This window comes from Leuresthes tenuis, unplaced genomic scaffold, assembly GCF_036924035.1.
Source record: "Leuresthes tenuis unplaced genomic scaffold, fLeuTen1.0.hap1 SCAF_5, whole genome shotgun sequence".
Classification (NCBI taxonomy): Eukaryota; Metazoa; Chordata; class Actinopteri; order Atheriniformes; family Atherinopsidae; genus Leuresthes; species Leuresthes tenuis.
In genome coordinates this window covers 13,314,852-13,334,140 of record NW_027325359.1, presented here as the reverse complement: position 1 = coordinate 13,334,140, position 19,289 = coordinate 13,314,852, and the positions used below count along the sequence as shown (strand labels likewise).

The 19,289-nt window shown below is 41.0% G+C and overlaps 2 protein-coding genes across 2 annotated transcripts; both read left to right on the top strand.

The window, feature by feature from the left end:
* Positions 1-71: 71 nt before the first annotated feature.
* Positions 72-3,028, top strand: LOC140306541 (uncharacterized). Its single transcript, XM_072385146.1, has 6 exons — positions 72-219; positions 474-693; positions 1,227-1,307; positions 1,437-1,797; positions 2,124-2,240; positions 2,843-3,028. The coding sequence occupies exons 1-6, from the start codon at positions 78-80 to the stop codon at positions 3,026-3,028; spliced, it is 1,107 nt and encodes a 368-aa protein (XP_072241247.1). The 5' UTR covers positions 72-77.
* A 2,707-nt stretch (positions 3,029-5,735) lies between these two features.
* Positions 5,736-18,695, top strand: LOC140307310 (FYVE, RhoGEF and PH domain-containing protein 6-like). The gene is made up of 20 exons (XM_072386129.1): positions 5,736-7,741; positions 10,068-10,203; positions 10,443-10,510; positions 11,012-11,042; positions 13,647-13,798; positions 14,195-14,351; positions 14,507-14,594; positions 15,171-15,221; positions 15,307-15,365; positions 15,459-15,530; positions 15,819-15,887; positions 16,268-16,351; positions 16,463-16,542; positions 16,644-16,746; positions 16,886-17,032; positions 17,438-17,543; positions 17,630-17,724; positions 18,066-18,194; positions 18,297-18,436; positions 18,519-18,695. Exons 1-20 carry the CDS (start codon positions 5,742-5,744, stop codon positions 18,553-18,555), a joined length of 3,804 nt encoding a protein of 1,267 aa, XP_072242230.1. The 5' UTR covers positions 5,736-5,741; the 3' UTR covers positions 18,556-18,695.
* The last annotated feature ends 594 nt before the right edge of the window (positions 18,696-19,289 follow it).

The following is a 19,289-nucleotide window of genomic DNA, read 5'->3' as shown; positions in this document are numbered from 1 at the left end:
GAGTTCTATGTAAAATGATCCACCGCGCGCATAATGATAAAAAGCAGGTGTTTGTTTACTCCCAGGGGTTTGTCCAGATGCTCAGAGAGGCGGAGGGGCTTGAGGAGCCGTCAGCGTTGTGGAAAAGACGAGAGAATGCTGGCAGGGAGCTCAAAAGGCTTCAGCAGAGAGTACGAAACATCGTGGAAGAGTGGTTGGACTATTATCGTGTTGCAGTCGGTACTTAAAAGCACAGCACATTTACAGATAAAACTGTTGGGTGTGATGAAAAGAGCAAATACAGCACAAATAAAACTGAGCCAGTCGGACTGTGGGAAGTTCTGTGGAGTAGTTCACTGAAGCTAAAAAGTTCCAGTATCACCTCATCTTGCAAACTCAACATTATTGAATAGTTCCATGAGGATCTTGTTCACGGTCACTTGTGTCAATTAGTATCTGTGTGCATTTCTGAGTGACCTCTTCCTCTCCTTCAGGTATCAAGTGTACTGACACGGAGCGGATGCCAGAGGGCCCAGTGAGAAACAAGCTGAGAAGAGAGGTGCAGTCAGCTGCTCTGCCCTCTCTGAACCCACCTGAATGCATAGATGCTAAACAGACCCGGTCAGAGCAGAGCAGGAGGGATTTTCAGGAGGTTCACAGACACCTGTCAGCACCAGTGGGAACGCCTCTGAACTGTCCTGTCCAGCTGCCGAGGTGCTCACTGACATATAGAGTAGGAGCAGGATACCTCACCTGTGGGGAGTTTCACTCATTAGAACAAATCAAAGACAATTAACTTATAATGGAAGTCACGTCCCTCACCCAGATGATGTCTTGTGATGTCAGCAGGGCTATGTTACTTATCAGCAACAACACACTGCATCACAACCTTCATTATGTGAAGTTTAAAAAGCATGGGAGTAGGGTTAAAGAATCAAGTTTTTGATATTGAGATTGGAATCTGAAAGAGGGCCTTTTTTGTTCACATATCCACTCCCACAGTTGAAAGTGTGTCAAGAAGCTGTTTATTGTTGATTATTAAATGTTGCTTAGACAGCTCAAACACACAAAATGGTTAGGTTCAGGATAGTAACAGTCGATATATCAAATAGTGAGAAAAACATGCTATTTCTTGATCAATTTCAGGTGCTTCAACTCTGCTCTGCTTGGATCAGATGCTCAGTATGCTGCATTATGTAAAGGAACACTAAAGGAACATTTCACAGTTTTAACATCTTTGTTGCCAGGACTCCTAAAAGTCAAGCCAAGATGCAGCCTCCTGTTACACGGGTAGGACCCCTTCAAATCCATGGCAACTTCAAACCAGAGTAAGAGCCTCGTATCACTGACATGCACAAGCATACTAAGTTATATTGTTCCGGTGAAAGGAAAAAAGAAATAAGACTATTAGCGCACTTTTTAGTCATGTTTACAGTGAGAGCTTTTCCATCACCCAGGTCAGTGATCCTCGCAAGCCGTCCTGAGTCTGAGTTGTCCGCCGCCACCTACAGCCTGGCAAATGCAGCACCATTTGCCTCCTCCATCCCACTCACAGTGTGTCCTGCTCTGCTGAGAGCTGCCCTGCAGGGGGAGGGGCAGCAGAGGAGGTGCTGCTGCAGCACGACACTAATGCCAGTGGTGACAGACCTGGAGTATGATGCCCTCATTATGGGCCAGCCTCCACATAGTCAACAGATCCTTGTGGTGTCTGTGACTCTGCCACGCCAGCCTGTTAATACACACACAGTGCACAGCCAGAACACACTGGATGATCTTTACAGAAAGAGGAACAAGCACAGAACAATGCCCTGTACTCAGGTGTGAATGCTGTCTTCGTCTTAAATCACAAAACACAGAAAACAATTTCTGTTATTTGAATTATGTGCTGGATGTTATGCATGCATATCTATACATATGCATACCTTGTCAAGTCTCTAAAATAGCTAAGAGAGCGTGCACCATCATGCAGTTGTGCATCCTTGTCATTAACATTCAGTCAGCAGGAATTTTATTGATGCTGTTGCACTTTTTGCAAGGATCACAACACAGCGTTGCATTGGCTGGAAAACAAAGGATGGCAAGCTGACACATAACAGTCAGCAGCAGACTTAAAACTCAGTAACAGGTTATTTTTGTTTATCCAGTGTCAGACGGACTCATTTCGCCTGGTTAGGTACGAGATGTCAACAGGGAAACTCGGCCGTGCATTGGAGAACATCCTGCTGCAGCAGCGACACAATGCTGCTCCTGGGATGGTCCTGGTCAGTAAACCCACTGCAGACTTGGCCGCATTCTGTGCACAGTGCATGTCCTCCTAACTCCCACTGGGTGGCAGTAGCAGTGCTTGTCAGAAGCCAAAGAAGGAACTGTTGTGGTGCTACTGTTGTAATGTGGCATGCTTTCCAAGAGGCCCAACATTGAGGGTTGGCACCTCCTCATCAAAAAAGAGAGATTTAATTTAAGCCAAAAAAAAGCACGATGTTTGCCCTTCTGATTTCTGTTGTAAGATTAAAATCCATCCCTCAGTTCACAAGTCAAACTAAAATGATTGGGCTCACTGAGGCATAATATACATATTATTGGTATTTAAATACCTTAGCTGGTATAAGCAGTAAAAGATCGGTAAGCAATCAATACAATGGACAGTATGCTGCACAGACACACATGCACACCCACGAACACAGTCACTGTTGTGAAATCTAAATCTAAAAATAACTTAATGACTAATGACACTTTGTTTTAGAGAGAACTTTGTGGTTCAAATCATTCAACAGAATTCAAGATAAAAATAAAATATTTTTAACTGAGGAAATAGATATTCCATTCTCCTTGTGTAAAGTCAATTTTTTTGCTAATGCGATAGATGTACATTCGAGGGAAGCTGCTGTTTGTGGGCTACATATTCAGTGGTGACAACTACTCTGACAGGGACCTTCTAAAGCAAATCTCCAGAAGCAGGAGAGACTACAGATTAGGTGTGAGTCTCCCTTCAGACTACAAGTTCAGGTACTGGACTCTCATCCTCTCTGATGTGATCTTCTGTAAGTAAGTGGATCTTCACTGAATTCACTGCCATGACTCACCAGTTTTTGAAAAGCACATCAACACAGAATTTCTAACCCTAAATAATCTGGAAACAACACAAATGTTTTAGAAGCTGATTGCATTCAGAGCTACAGAAGTTGATTTTCTTTTTGTTTTTGTCGCAGTGATAATGTGAACACTTCTGCAGCCACAGAAACGTCTGCACCATTACATGCAGGACTATAAGCAGGAGATCTCATCACTGTTTCTGAGGCAGAAGGAGCAGCCAGTGCAAGGTAAGTAACTATCAAGATTTCAAATAAGATTTCTGCTAATTAATTTCTCTGTGTCAGCCATATTTAACTGATGACACATTTTCTCTACAGTTTGTAGATAGATATCTTCCTCCCTGGAGCCCCCTGTACCGGAGCTGGCTGAATTAGTTGCAAAATGCAACCAACACCATTTTACAGAGCTCTCCAAGCATAGCATTTTCAGAATAAAGAGATCGTCTGGCATTATCCTGACTGAAATGAGTGTAGTTTTGCTGCACTTCACTTCAGTTTGGGAAATCTGCAGCTGAGACTTTCAAAAAAGTATTAATATCGTTTTTCTCCCCCTCATATTTACAATTTTGCATTAGGCTGAGGGCATTGCATTTCCCTGGGGCCAAATTAGTTAACAATTTTACACATAGGTGACAACAATTACCCATCGAATGTTTATTCTTCCAAACGGGAAAAAAAAATCACGTTCCTGATGCATCACACACCGCATCAAACGAAAAAACCCCTTCTGCATTTTTTTCATGTTCCTGTCATCACACCCTAGTATGCTCCAGTGCAATGATTGGATCTACATTCAAAGTCTCAAAGGTGCATCAGCTGAGTTGTTGTCCTCATTGTTGATGTGCAACCAGACAGATGTAAAGATATTACTTAGACTATGTAGGTTAACACCACTTCTGAGCAACCTGTTGCTGTGATGTTGACAGTAACAAGTGCAGTGACAGAAAAACTACACCTTTATCATCTGAGATCATCTGAGACTACCGACCTTTCGTATTATGTAAATATCCACATGAAATGTCTGTATTCATTGTAACATTTCTTCAGGAAACGATCCAATAAAACCAGAAAACTACCCTATGCTTTGTTATTCATTTTTTGTACCATCTCTGTCAGAATCTTGGCGAGCTACCATTCATTCTTTCTTGTGGTAACAGTAACAAAGACGTAGTTTGGTGACAAAGACAACATGATGGAAGCACTGCTGATAAGGCATGATTAATTTTTTTTTAGTTTTACTTCCTCTACATCAGACATATTGCACAATACAAGCCGCTGGCCTTCATTCACATTCATGACTTCATAATCATACCAGAATTGTTATTATTAGAAATGGTGATGTATGTGGAAAGTAAAAATGGACCTATTTCCCTGGAAAATTATTGCGCATCAATGAGCAGTAACGAAGTCTTGTAAAAGACTCATAGTCACTCTTTTCTCTGTTGCGCCTTTAGATTTGATTGCCTCTTGGTGTTTGTGGCCCCTGAGGACCCCTAGTGGTTTGTGACTGAAAAGAAAAAGGAAGCTCACTGGTTAAATGTCGCAGGCGGCGTCTGCTGCGGCAGAAACTGGTGCGGCTCCAGTGAGAGAAACTTGTTTGTAGCATCGCAGGAACGCGAGTGTTGCCCGAACAACAGCAAAGAAGAAAATGTTGACTTTCACTCGGGTAACTCCCTCTGAGTTGAGCTGTCAGCGTATCCGGACATGAAGGGTCTGTTTTTGCTTCGGTGATTTTAAAGTCGTGACAGACGCGAGGTATGAACTCAGGTAAATGGTAAACTTGTCTTGTTGTACGGAGTGACTTCTCAGGTTAACGATTTATTTGTGGCCGCTGTCACAGTTTAACTTATTCAACAGTTAAACCTCAGACAGAGTAATTGAGAAAAATTGATTTATGTAGTGTTGACATGTGTGTTTCTTGTGTTGTCTATACATTGTTCAGGTGGACAGACTTCCTCTAAAAACTACCTGCCTTATATAGTGCAGGGTGTTTGTCTTATATAAATGTGCAAATAACAAGATAAAACGAATGAAATCGACTAAATACGGAACATAATTAAAGTGAATTACTGTATAGTTTTTTGTTTTCTTTTTTGGTAGATTATTTTCACTGTCAGCTGTCCAGGCTGTGGCATGCTGAGAACAGGGAAATTATTGAAAACAACATCCCTTTCTGTCAGCAGGCCAGAATGTTTTTGCCCTTACAGCGATTTTTGGACACTGGTTCAGCCAGATGTACCAGTTCACGCGACCCCCCCCCCTTCCTCCTCCTCCTCCTCCTCTTCCCCCTCCTCCTCCTCTTCTTCATCTTCGATCTGCTTCTCCTCCTCTGCTTGTTGGCAGAACCATTAGAAGGATTACTGTTCTGTTGCTTGGAGTGGCAAACAAAGGACATGTGATATTTAAATCCCTACAGAGAAGTGCTTTACAGTAGTTGTACATTAAGTTCCCACTAGGTTAGGATTAGTGCTAAAAAGCAGATTTAAAACGTGAACTTCTAGTGTGGAAACATTTGGCAAAATGAAAGAAACATGTTCCATGAATATTTGGAACACGTTTCTCTCATTTGATCAGATTAGAGCCCTGATCTCGGTGCTGTTTTTTCTGGCATTTGATTTGGAACTTCACACAATCTTAAAAGCCTTGTCATTTCTTTTTGTCCCCTCAGTTATGCAGAAGCCACCTGTTGCCCCAAAACCAAAGTTGACCCTTTACCAGAGGCCAGTGCTGTCTCCACCAATTTCCACAAGAGATGGCCTCCCGCACCCACCTCCTGGCACAGAGCAGAGGGTCAAACCAGCGCTAGCTCCCAAACCCTGCCTCTCTAAACTCACCACTGCAGTGGAATCCAAGTCACTCATTTTGAAGAGTCGTCATCACACACCTGTATCGGAAATCCCTCCAACCGTTGGTCCTCTGAACTCTCAAAATGGAATCCGGCGAGAGAACAAGAAATCAGACTGGGATTATATTATTCCTATTTGCCTGTGTAGCCAGGATAACTGCACATGCATCAGCAACACAAGCTTGGAGAAAAGGGGGGGAGATTCTAAAATATCATCAAATAAGAGAAAGACTGGGGAAAACAGAAAGACTGTTTCTGCATCTCAGAGTATGTTTGATAACCACAGAGGGAATGCAGGCAATGATAAGTGCCAAGCAATGAACTCATCCTTCACTGATGGTCATGCCGCTAACCTCAACACTCTCCATGAAACACTTACTTTAGACAAGAAACTCAATGCAAACTCTGATGACTCGAGTCCTGAAGTGACTATTCGGTCTTATCTTCCTCACAGAACACTTAACGATGAGACAAATGCTGAAGCAGTACTTCATAACATACCTGGACGCGAAGCAGTTGATGATGGTCTTTGCACAGAGGGAACCACCCTGCCCCAACCCAAACCAGTCCCAGCAGCCCCTAGGAAGTCACTTCCTGTCCCTGTACCACGGAAACCCAAAACAGCTGTTCTGGCCCTTCAGGAAAAGGTGGAGGGGGAGAGGGAGGAGATCGCTGTCCAGGAAGGGAGGGAAGTAAACGTTAAAGAGGTGAATATGTCATCAAACGGGAAGGGCAGCTCATCCCTGTCTGTCAGCGTACCCGATAGTGAAAACAAGCAGCCAGTTTTTCTGTCTGCAAGAGGAGCTTGTGCCTCAACAGCCACTCCGCCCAAGAAAAAGCCCTTTCTGTCTGACCCCAAGAGAACAGTGAGCTTTGCCCCTCAGACACCTCTTCAGGATGTGCAGGAGGAAGATTTGGGTTGGGACAACAACGGCTATGAGATGGAGATATCGGTAGACAGGGACGATGAAGATCTACAGAGGGAAGGAGCTGACGATCTGGAAAGAGCTGACTGCTACCTCACACATTGCCTTCATTCTAGCAGTTCGCTCAGCCAGCCTGTCACTGTTGCTGTGGCCGCAGAGGAGAATGGGACGGTTAAAGCTACTGCAAGAAAGCTTCAGAAACACAGCAGCCCAGTGACACTGGTACAGAGTAAGGAGCAGGAGCAAGAAGTGGATAGATTAAATGATTATGGGACAGAGCAGGTCAATCATGTACAAAAAGGTGTCTTGAAGAACAGAATAACAAGGGAGCTGCCTTTGCCTCCAAACAACAAATCAAGCAGTAACCTCTCAACATCTGGAAACATCAAGCCTTCTCGTTCCAACCTCAGCAAAAAGAAAGCCAAGTCCTTCTCCACTGCTGACCTCATTCGCTCTGATGGACAAAAGAAGAATTCTTTCCGGAAACTTTTGGAATTGAAGCTTGGAGTGAATATGTTACCCAAGATGAAAGTAAAAAAAAGCCAGAGCCCAGACTCTGTTGTGAATGATTATGAACAAAATGCTCACAAGGGACAATATAAATATCACCCTGAGCATGTCCGCAGCGAACGTAAACTCTCCTGCCCGCTGATTGGAGTCGAGCAGAGTGTGGACGGAGACGAGTTTTTTGCTGAAGAAACCGACCACTATGAAACCATTTCGAACTACGAGGAGATACGAATCTACGAGAATGTGGGAAAGGGAGGCTTGTCTCCTCCGGCCTCCTTCTCGCAGCCTTGGCAGAGCTCACTGTACAATGATGAGGGCATTTATGAGGAGCAGGAGCCATATATGTCCCTGGTAAAAAACACACCAGAGACACCAACAGAATATGACAGGTATTGCTTCCGTTTTACCTATCAAAATGTTCTGCACTGGGTCATTTCTCTTGTGTTCTGATAGGAATGCAGGAAATCACCTTGTACTTCTTGGAACAGTTCATCTGTAAAATATCTAGCTAATGACAAAGTGTGTGTCTGTATTAAAGTAAGAGCGCAGAGATGCACATCACCTCATATCTTTCATTGCACATCCTTATCAAAGAAGTTTGATGAGTGTGGTGTCATGAGAGCCAGCACAGTCTCTCAGGTCTTTATGAATCGGGGATTGACCTGATAACTTGAAACTATACATAAAAGGTTTGAAAGAACAATAGATTTTCCCGGGCAGCCCTAACACTAGACCTCTTGACCAGTACAGAATAGCATATACCTGTACCTGCGTATGAGTGTCTATCAGTGTTATCACTTCAAAGAGTGTTGTCACCATGTGACAAGATCGTTTCCACAATTTTAGTGCACTTCTGCGTGTTAGACTAACTGTGCTCTAAAACTATGCCTGTTCCACTTCTTAAAGGGCCAGTTCATTGAAAAAAACAAAAAAACAAGGCCAAATGCAAGAATAGTGCATGCACACAAAAATACGTGCTTACACATGTTCACACGCAAACTATTTCTAAAGGAAGGCTCTTTGGGTGGTGTGCATCATCTTTACTGTGGCTTTTTCTTATGGTGCAAACCGTGTCTTTTATATGCAAATGAAAAACGAAGGGAGTTTCTGCTTCAATTCCTGGCTAAAAATGGGAGTGGTAATTAGGCTTGTTTCCTCGTGTAACATTCCATGATGACTGAGCTGTATAAACGAGGACATACGCATGCACAACTTTAATCTGCCAAAAAGAAAAAAAAAGTGTACGCACATTTCTGTCAGTGGGTGTTCATACAGTTGTAGTCATGAAACTACATGTACATGAGTGTTGCGCATCTGTTCCTAAGATTTGGTCTGAGATTTGACTACGTAAATAAACAAAGGTGACAAAATTCAGATGTTGCTGCTCAAAGAAAATTGAACTAGTAGTGCGCTTGATTAGCACATCCTCCACCAATGTCAATGTTTTTGTTCTGCAGTTTAAAAGAAAGCAGCCTGAATCCGCTCCGAAATTGAACAGGGTCTTCCATTGCCCGTGTTTCATCTCTTGCCAAAGTTTTGCCTAATTCAATTTGCCTTTTTTTTTTCTTTTTGCATAATCTTACTGACAATCAGACAAGCCACATATGTGATAATGACCGGTGTATTTGTAGAAAGCTAAAAGTGCATTTGTTGCTTCATGATAAAGTTTGCTGTCAAGACTACTTTTTGTCCAATAAATAGTGTATATAACACTTAGTCAGGCAAAAACTATGTATCTACTGAGCTACAAACACTAGCACTGAATGGCAGAATGGTTTAAAGTATAGCTTTTGTGAAATAGGCTTTTTCTTTTGTAAATGCATCATTATTCTTTGTAGTAGTGCTTGTAGTGATCTCTCTCTACATGGAATTCTTCTGTTGGGTTTTGAATGAGCACTGAGCAAAAGTCACTTGCTAATATAGGATTACAGTGACTATACTCTCATGGTAAAAAAAGCAGCTCTCAAACAGAGATTGGTCACAGTTAAGTACCAAAGCTTTGTAAACATGCCAGAGGTTGGACGTTCAGACTTATTTCTCCTTAGCCTCACTCTTTTTTTGTTTTTTTTTCTCTGCAGTTTTGTTCAGGGAGGTGTCGTCGTTTCAGATATTGCGCTACCTTAGGGAATTGTGGTATTTTAGACATGCAGTGCGTCTTTGGTGCAATTTCCCTTTGGCTGCTCACAGGCGTAATCATTTCAAAGCTGTAAGGCTAAGTTAACAAAGTCTGTCGTGCTCAGTGTTTTGTCTGTTTTGAATTTCTTCCTCCTCCATTGGGCTTGGCAGTATTGTTTTCTGTGACCCGATGCAAGCAGCTGGGTCGGTGTCAGCAGTGTGTGACGATGACTATCATTTAAGGGTTTTTTTTCCGGCTGTGCTCAGTGCTCTCTATCTTGTTTATTAGTCTTTTTTTGCAACTCCCATTTTATTTCTCTAAAACAGACATTTTTTCTTCAGACGATGTGCTGAGGCAGGTGTTTTCATTTGAAACCAGTTTTTCTCCTCTTACACTATTTGTTCCAGTCATGTGATTTGTGTGCATTTCTATGGTGGTGTCATCATGCAATGCATTCAGTGGGTTTTTTTTTCTTTTTCTTTTTCTTTCCTAAATAAATGCCTCCAGCTGCTTTTGGGTGTGCAAAATGCCTGTGCAATGTATTCATTCTCTAGCATTCGTCCCTGATCTCTGACCCCAATACACTGACCTTTTAACAGAAGCTCAGTCGATGAGGAGGTGGCTCCCATGAATGAGTCCTCCTGGGATGAAGATGTTGTGGTGAACAGCACAGATGAGGATGATGAGGATGACAGCAGTTCTGTCTCCAGTAAAGGCAACCCAGAGGAGAACATGGTGAGGAGCAGACTGTTGAATTTATGACTTGAGTTCCTGAAAGAAATGTTTCCTGAAACAATTTAAAGAGTTTGGGGAACAATTATTCTTAGGTGTGCGCTGCGGCTAGTACAAACTCTATGTAATCATATCACAATGCTCAGCATGTTCCTTTTGTCTGTAGCTTTGTCTGTCACAAAGGGATCAAATATAATGCACAATCAAGTTCAAAGTGTGTATTTTTGTCTTTTCTTTATCAGGGGCAGGGAGAACAGAAGAAGAGCAAGATACACCACATCGCCACAGAAATCATGAGCTCCGAGAGTGTGTAAGAGTCATCCTTTTTTTTTTCTTAAAGCATAGAATAAATATGAATTTCTTTTATTAAGTAGTACTATCTAGATATGCCTCAAACATTATATGCATTTGAGATGAAAGCATTGCTAATTGTTGTGCTTATCTCATTTAAAAAGATTAAAAAGTCAGAATGTGCAACAATTTGTCAGAACATACAACAACTGACACGGTGTCCTTTTTATCCTGAAATATAGTTGTGCTTTGCATCTTTTTGCAGGGACTATTCCTCTGTTGAAAAAATGAAACCATACAGCAAAATGTCTGTATTATGTAAAAATAAATACAATGACTATATAATTTCTAAATGTATTTTTAATTGTGTGAGAAGAACAGATAACATTCCTTTCATCTCAGCTTCGTCAGACATAGACAGATATCTCTACCCTTTATTAGAAACATCATTATGAATGCATGTATTTTTGTATGACATGATATTCACCTGCATTTCTTTGTCCGTTCCTTCTTCTTGTAGGTTTGTTGACGTGTTGAAGCTGCTTCATGTTGTAAGTACCCACACGTCATCCCTTAGAAACATCCCTTATTTGCCTCAAATAAAAAGCAGTTCTGTTTGCTGTGACAAGAGAAGGGACTGGTGTTACTCTCTGTATATTGTATACAGTGCTGGTTTGCTACCTGAGCTCACATTCTACATATGTATTTGATCATGCTTGACAGCAGGACACACCCAAAGCATCATAACTCCCCTCAGTTTCGTTCACATTCCTGATGGATTTCCCCAGATTGTTAGTAGCAACATAATCTAATGGAAGCAGAAAATTAGACTAAAATAGACTAACTTAAACTACTCTTGGTGTTTTCAGCTGTTTACTCTATAACCCATCAAAGCCACCAAAACATATGATTGTCAGGTTCCTTTGCAGGACTTCTCCTTAAATGAAAAAAACACTGAGGAGAATGGTGGTATTTGCATGTGTTGTCAGGTATTATTAAAGACTCAGATCACAAAACTGGTGCCCTCTGAGATCTGTTAATTTCATGGCAATCCATCTTATAATTGTCAAGATGCCTCAGTGTGTAGTCTGATATTTCTGGATCAAGCCCATGGAGCCCATGGATAAAACACAGTGTTTGTGGAAATAACTGTAGCCTTTTAATCACAGCTTGTTGCCTCACTCCATATGAAATAAGCTATGGCCCTGAGAAGACACAGCATTTCTGGATTTTGTCTTTCTTTGCACGGTAGAGCTGTAACTTGCAGTTATGGATGCAGAGATAACCTGTGCTCACTGACAGTGGTTTGCACAGGTGTTTCTGAACCTATACAATGCTTTACAGAATCATGTCTCTTTATAAAGCAGTGCTGACTGTCTAGGATCTTTTGGCCCTCAGGCAGCACTGCTTTATAACTATGTTTTTTGTTCTTGTTCTTTGCATACAGATGAGCAGATTTCTCCAGAGCTTCTGAATCTTTTAATGATATCGGAAAAGGCCAAACCCATCTTTACTGCTGAAAACACTACAGTCATACTGTAGCCAACCTGTTGCCCCAAATTCAAAATGAGCATAATTTTTTCTAAAAATCAATACAATTTCTCTCCTTTAGCATTGATACGTTTACTTTATCCAGTCTTCAAATATGTAGTTTTAATGACTTACAAATAATTAAAATGCATTCTATTTTTATTTACCTTACACAACTTTTTGGGAACTAGTTTATGATTAGGACACTTCCTCCTTCATAAGCTTCACATGGACAGGATTTATTGCCAGACTGGTTTTATGTGGCGTTTTTCTGAAGTTGGCAAACGGGCATGTATCAGACATAAAGAGGAAGAAGCACAAGTTATTTTATGAACACAAACGATAGGGATTAACACTTTATATTTTTAAAGCACTGGCTTTAAAGAGCCAGAAGGCCTCTAATAGTCACCAATGACACTTGAGGGTTGAAAGTTTAAATTTCCAAGTATTTCAGTGAGTTCCCCTTTAGAGGATTAAAGAAAAAAAAATGAATGCAATGTGAGCTACCAGTGTACCTTTAAAGTTATAATGATTTTGTCATGATTTTTTCTGCTTTTTTTTTTTCACCTACAAGGGGATGAGTTCAGTCAAATGGGCAGATGTTAGTAGAGAAAAAGGTCATCAAACAAAATGTGTAGTAGGACTGAGTCATGAGTGATGACTCCCCTCTGCAGAGCGTGGACAGGATGTGCTCGAGTCCCTGTAGACTGCAGAGGAAGAGCGTTCAGTAATGAAGAACACCCACATACATAACTTACATAGTTTTTTAACTATTTTTTTTCAATCTTTCACTCAAATGAATTATTATAAACGTTAAATCTTTTCATCAGTTGAGTCATATTTTTAAAAGGCTGCTGTCTTTTCCTGTCCTGTTTTTTCCTAAATCTCAACTGCTGATAACAGCTTTTAACCTTGATGAAAAAGGTTTTGTGTATGAGGAAATTAAAAAACAAGGAAATCAACCAACTGAAAACCACAGCTTCTTATCACCCTTGTTGTAAATTGCACCCACTTCATAAATATTTACTCACTGCTGAGAGTCGTGTCAGCATAGTCTTCCTTTCTTATCTCATGAATCCTGCAGATCTTTTTCTAGTTCTCGGCCACATCCTTTTCCACATGACCCACCTCCATCACCCTGGGGTGTTTTAGCAAGAGGAGTTCACATGTGTTAACCACAGGAGCTTCTTCTCAGGTGCTCAGTGTGTAAGAAGTTTTATTTGCCACGTGTCCCCATAAAACACCAAAAAGTCTCCACATCATCACAAAAAAGGCACAAAGTGCCCCCTCAGGCTCTACTGCTCTCCTGTTTAAGTCCTGATTTACAGTATTTGGGGAATTTAGGAATGCTTAATGTGAGTCAGGTGTGGGTTTATGTGTGAGTGTGTAAGTCATGGGACAGCACTGTTCCTCTTTCTTCTCCGTTTATACTTAGATTTGTTTAGTGCATCTGAATTGTAGTGCTATGGCCATGTTACATTATATGAAAAGAGAGTTTTTAAATTTGCACTGTTCTCAATCTTAGGAGAGTCATTTCAGTTTATTTGGCACACTCTTTGTTTCTCCCTGTGTTTGTGTATGTGTGAGTTGCCTCATTTGACATTATCCGTCTATGTGACCAACAGGACTTCCGTGATTCGGTGTCAAAGGCGTCTGGTCAGAGTGGAAAGCCTGTGATTGAGGAACGTCTTCTCAATCAGATCCTTTACTACCTCCCCCAGCTCTATGAACTCAACCAAGACTTGCTCAGAGAGTTGCAGCAGAGAGTGGCCAAGTGGTAGAACATTTTTTTTAATTTGCTAATTGGCTGATTTTATATGGTTTGGTTCTGGAAAAAACGGAACTGGTCATTACAGAACCCTAATATTAAGCACTTTCAGTGTGAACTAGATCGAATAGCAGGAGTTACTGTACTACTCAGCTTTCATTCTAACTCATTTAATGCCCTTGTGGCTGAATGACAGCCTAATCATGCCATCAATCAAGCCTATGAAATCTTCCCTGAAGAGTGGAGGCCGCAGTAACCTTTTGGGTGGGAAAATACTTTTGCCCATTTTCTGACTACCTGACATGAACAGAATTCCTAAACAAACATGATTTTCAGAACACATCAAATTTGTATATTAGTGAGGTGATCCATTTGTCTCATCTTCCTTTTTGTTTATGTTTACAGGGATGAGAGCTCCCAGCTTTCAGACATTATCCTGAAAAAAGGGCCATATCTAAAGATGTACTCCACATACATCCGTGAGTTCGACAAGAATGTGGCTCTGCTGGAAGAGCAGACAAAAAAGAATTCTGCATTTGGCGCTGTAGTCAGAGAATTTGAGGTAGTGCTGCTCGCTTAACCGGTTTTCTCTGTATGAGGTGTTTTTTAAGCCTGTGACATTTCATTGTTTTGTAGTTTGAGTTTGCTCCTGAATGTTGTGCTTTGGTAAAAGCAATACATTTTTTGTTTGTTTTTATTTATTTATTTATTATTAAGGCAAGTCCTCGCTGTGCCAACTTGGCTCTGAAGCATTACTTGCTGAAGCCGGTTCAGAGGATTCCTCAGTATCAGCTGCTGCTTACAGGTACATCTACAGAGAAGTTGTTTTCACAACATCATGTGAATCTTTTCAATACTTTGGCTAATTGTTGGGTTTTTTTTTGTTTTTTTGTCAAAATCCCTTTATTCTGTAATCCAAAATTGTGTAATCCATTTTATTTTTTTTTGTGGACTGCAGTGTGCCTCTCTTTTAAATCTCATCATAGACATCATGCTGCCCCCTGGTGACCAGAAAATAGTTTTGTTTTTGTCTTTCCTCGTCAGTACTCGTATGAAAAGATTTTTGAGCGGCTGCCCAAATCAGATTTGGTGACATAACAGAAGCTTTAACATGAGTGTGCTTAGGGTTTCATGCGTCGCAAGGATTGTGGCTGATCCCACAGTGCCAAAAAGCGAAGAATGTTTCTCACGTCACTCTGGTTTATTTGCATTATTTAAGCACCTGCAGAACTTTTTTTTCAACAGCCTCTTATTTACAAATCACCCCTGGAATTCATTACACAAGACTGAGGTTTTGAAAGCCAGCATGCAATTAGTTTCTACTTGTTTGGTTGCACCTTTTATTCTATATCTAACATGATTGTACTTGGTTGTGTTTTAGACTACCTAAAAAACCTGTCTGAAGACTCAGTCGACTACAAGGACACCCAAGGTAAACCCCAAGCTTTTTAAAATGTCTTTACTCTAAAAAGAATGGAATGGAGACAATACATCAAAACACCCTTTTATTCTCTCAGCTGCCCTCGCTTTAGTGAAAGAAGTGGCCAATCATGCCAATGACATCATGAAACAAGGGGTGAGAGCAAAATTCAAACCATACAGGCACAATTTCCAACATACTGATAAAAAGGCGTACTCATGTTGCTGATATCTGCTTGTCCTATCTCAGGATAACTTCCAGAAGCTGATTCAGGTGCAGTGTCGTCTGAATGGCCACCATGAGATAATCCAGCCTGGACGGGTAGGCTATACAGATTTCATTTTAGATTTTATATTCAGAGAGGCCTTTATCACAGCAGACTTTTTGACCTATCATAGAGGGAACAGCATAAGTGTGACTAATTTCTCGAGGGGCGTCTTTGTTGTTTTCTGTTGTAAAAGCAAACCAAAGCAGCTAAACTGAATTCATTCATTGCGTGCATGTCTTTTTAAGCATACTAACACATAAAAGTCTTTTAACACCCCAGCTCCCAAAGCTGGAGTGTTCATTAAACCAGAAAATGTTATTTTTGATTATTTGTACCACCAGATCTTCCTCAAAGAGGGTGTCCTGAGGAAGCTTTCCAGGAAGGTCATGCAGCCCAGAATGTTCTTTCTGGTACAGTACACAGCTATTGCTTTCCTCTCTCCTATTTCTTGCCTTGACAACACAATTGCAGTAAACTACAATGACAGTGTCGTCTGCCTCAGCCTGCTCCCCTCTCAGTCCAAAATAGAGGGCTGCACGTCCCGTTTTACCCATTTACTGAACTGTCAATACATCCTAGGTCACATGAACAAGCTTGTGATTGTATGACCATAAATTTTGCAAAACTTTATCGACTGTTTTCAAAGCCCTACCCTATTTTTACCAACTTAAACTGAACAATCTCTTACAGTCAGCATATTTTTGCTGTTGTTTTACTGATCTCACTTTGAACTCCTATTGAGTCTCTTAGACTCCACTGAAATAAAGTTTCCTTGTCATTTGTCCTTTAGTTTAACGACACTCTGCTGTACACCATTCCTGTTCAGTCAGGACAGTACAAGCTCAAAAACATGCTGTCGCTGGCCGGGATGAAGGTAGGAACTTCTCTTTTTTTTTCCCCCATGTGCTTTTCAGATCAGCGCATAGATATTATCACAAGATAATCTACGTGCTGCCATCAGTGCTCACAATGAAAATAATTACAGGTTAGCAAACCAACTCAAGAGGCCTATCAGAATGAGCTGAACATAGAGAGTGTGGAGCGCTCTTTCATCCTCTCTGCAAGGTAATTTGAGAACATTATTCATTATTCTTATTCTTTTTAAGGAATCTGTGATGGCTGTTTTTCTAGTGTGGTTTGTTAGACTTTGTTTTCTCCTCTTGTAGTTCAGCTACAGAGCGAGATGAATGGCTTGAGGCAATTTCCACAGCAATCACTGATTACACCAAGAAGAAAATCAGCTTTATATCTGGCAAACCTCCAGAGGAGGTAAGATAGCCTCGAACTCACAAAACCTTGTGCTTCTGCACTGCATGAGTCTGTGTTTGGATGGGCTTCACAAACTCATAAAAGAGTACCTGTGTGAGCGCTGAGCGATAATAACCCGTTTGTTTTGTTTTGTATCCAGGTAGAATTGAATGATTATACTGACGGTGCTCCATTGGGCTCCAAGGCACCCATTTGGATCCCTGATCCGCGCACCACCATGTGTATGATCTGCACCTGTGAGTTCACCCTGACCTGGAGGAGACATCACTGCCGTGCATGTGGAAAGGTGCGGTGACAATAACATGCTCAGATTTTGGAGGTAGTCTCTCCCTTCAGGGGCAATTGCAGTTTCAGAAACATGTTGCTTTGATAAGAAATGAGAAACGCAACTCGCTTATTTGAAAAGAAGATGGATGCAGCTCTCACACAGCTTTAGGGTAAACGGGTAGCTGCTAGTAACTACCAACCACTTTGCTTATGTTATCAGCCAAAAACTGGAAACGGCAAGCTGGTTAAGGAAGCAGATTCTGAACACCGAAATCTGTAGATGATTTTGATATCCACTGGCTTGCAGAAAAAAAAAGAAGAAAATAAAGTCCCTGAGTTTATATTTTAAATTCAAACAAAAGAGCAATTATTTCTCTGAACATATGGCAGAATATCACTTTGGTATGCTTTACCATCCCACCAGGTGGTGTGCCAGTCTTGCTCCTCCAACAAACACCGTCTTGAATATCTGAAGAACCAGTTAGCGCGAGTGTGTGACCAGTGTTTCCTCATTCTTCACACACAGACAAGTAAGTGTGGTGTCCATGCTCTGTGGATTAGTCACAGCCTGTTGTGAGCATTTCCTCTGTTAAACTACTGTGTTTCTTTTTGTCAGGTGAAATGGCTTCATTAGCAACTGTATCCCCTGGAAACAGAGCGACCTTTACATTCCCTCGGAGGCTGAAGAAGATACCTGCGGCCCTCAAAGAGGTAGCTGATGCTTTGTCCTGCATCCTGCTCTGGAGGCATTGTTATTTGTAACACAAATAGAAAAAAAGAGAAAACACAAGTAAAGGCCCTGAATTCATGGGTTTTGTCACTGACCTGTTCCTTTAGGAGACAAGCAGCATTGTTTTTCAAATAAAGCTTAGATACATGTCAATTTCTACACTTACTTGTTAGCCCACTTGGATCTTATCAACATCCGTCACAATTCAGTTTCATTCAACCATAGAAAACTCATTCTAAAAGTGTTTACAATTTGATACCAGAAGCACATCTTTGGCTTTTATAACCTGAGAACTCATTGGATGAGTTTTCCTGGTTTTTAGGTGTCGGCAAACACAGACAACTCCTCCATGAGTGGGTATCTGCAGAGGTCCAAGCACAATAAAAAGCAGGGGAAGAGACTGTGGTTCGTCATCAAAGATAAGGTCCTCTACACATATGCTGCAAGTGAGGTAAGGACTCCTACTTGTGTCAGTAGTATCAAATAATAACTCAGCCGAACAGAACTGATCATGGGTCCATCTGACGTTTGCTCATATCTTTTCTTCATGCAGGATGTTGCAGCTTTGGAGAGTCAGCCCCTGCTGGGGTTCGTGTTGAAAGTTGATCCTTCACAGAAGCTGCAGTTCAAGCTCTACCACAAAAAAACGCTTCACTACATTTTTACAGCTGATGATGTCCAAACAGCCCAGAGGTACAGTAGAATTAATTCCACCAGGTACTGTTGCATATTGAAGATGCAGCAACAACAATAACTATCTTTTATTTTTAAACAGGTGGATCGAGTCATTCAAAGGGGCCACTGTGTTGTAACATCTGTCGACGATGCATACAGCTGTTCATCATAGTTTCTCATCGTTGCCTGAGAATATTTTACCTCAGTGCTCTCAGAAATCTGCATTTGAAGGCACCATTTTAACTTAATTGCAATAAAACCAAAAACTGATCTTTTATATATCTCCTTTTCAGATGACTTTTTTCACAACTGGTAGAGAATGGTATTTTTGTATTTTTTAAACATATATCCCTTTTACCATGATTTATAGAGTTTTACCTCTGGCTAAAGAATGATTATTCAGTTGTCTGTGGCTGTTTTAGACTTTAGACCCAAAGATCCAAACCAATCATGTAATTGTTTCTTTTAGTTTGTTATGGCTTTTTTTTTTTTTTTAAGTTGCTTGAGCAACTGGCCGTAGAAGGCAATGTGCACTCATCACCTCACATTTTTGTGTTTTTCTTTTTAAACTTCACCTCACTTTTGGTCTTAATGATGTCCTTGGGGAATATTCATAGCTGCACATAACCTTTCCAACTTTTAACATAACATTTGTTTTGCACTTAAGTCGCTAAAATGGCTGTGTATAGAACTTACTCTTTACGCACTTCCTATAAAAACATTACTGTAAATCGCCTTCAGTTTCCATGCATCCTATTTTTTACATTGTAAATTCTGTGACTGTAATTGATAAAGCTGTTTTACTGTATTCATGCCATTGTCATCTTCAGCTGCCAATTAAAAAAAAGTACTGAAAAAGTATTGGGGGGAA

Bases quoted from the DNA above. Each gene is read 5' to 3' on its own strand.
- LOC140306541 (XM_072385146.1), top strand. From the start codon at position 78: ATGCTCAGAGAGGCGGAGGGGCTTGAGGAGCCGTCAGCGTTGTGGAAA. The intron at 220-473 runs GTACTTAAAAGC...CCTCTCCTTCAG, and splicing joins CTATTATCGTGTTGCAGTCG to GTATCAAGTGTACTGACACG. The intron at 1,798-2,123 runs GTGTGAATGCTG...TTGTTTATCCAG, and splicing joins GAACAATGCCCTGTACTCAG to TGTCAGACGGACTCATTTCG.
- LOC140307310 (XM_072386129.1), top strand. From the start codon at position 5,742: ATGCAGAAGCCACCTGTTGCCCCAAAACCAAAGTTGACCCTTTACCAG. The intron at 10,511-11,011 runs GTAAGAGTCATC...TTCTTCTTGTAG, and splicing joins ATCATGAGCTCCGAGAGTGT to GTTTGTTGACGTGTTGAAGC. The intron at 13,799-14,194 runs GTAGAACATTTT...TTATGTTTACAG, and splicing joins CAGCAGAGAGTGGCCAAGTG to GGATGAGAGCTCCCAGCTTT.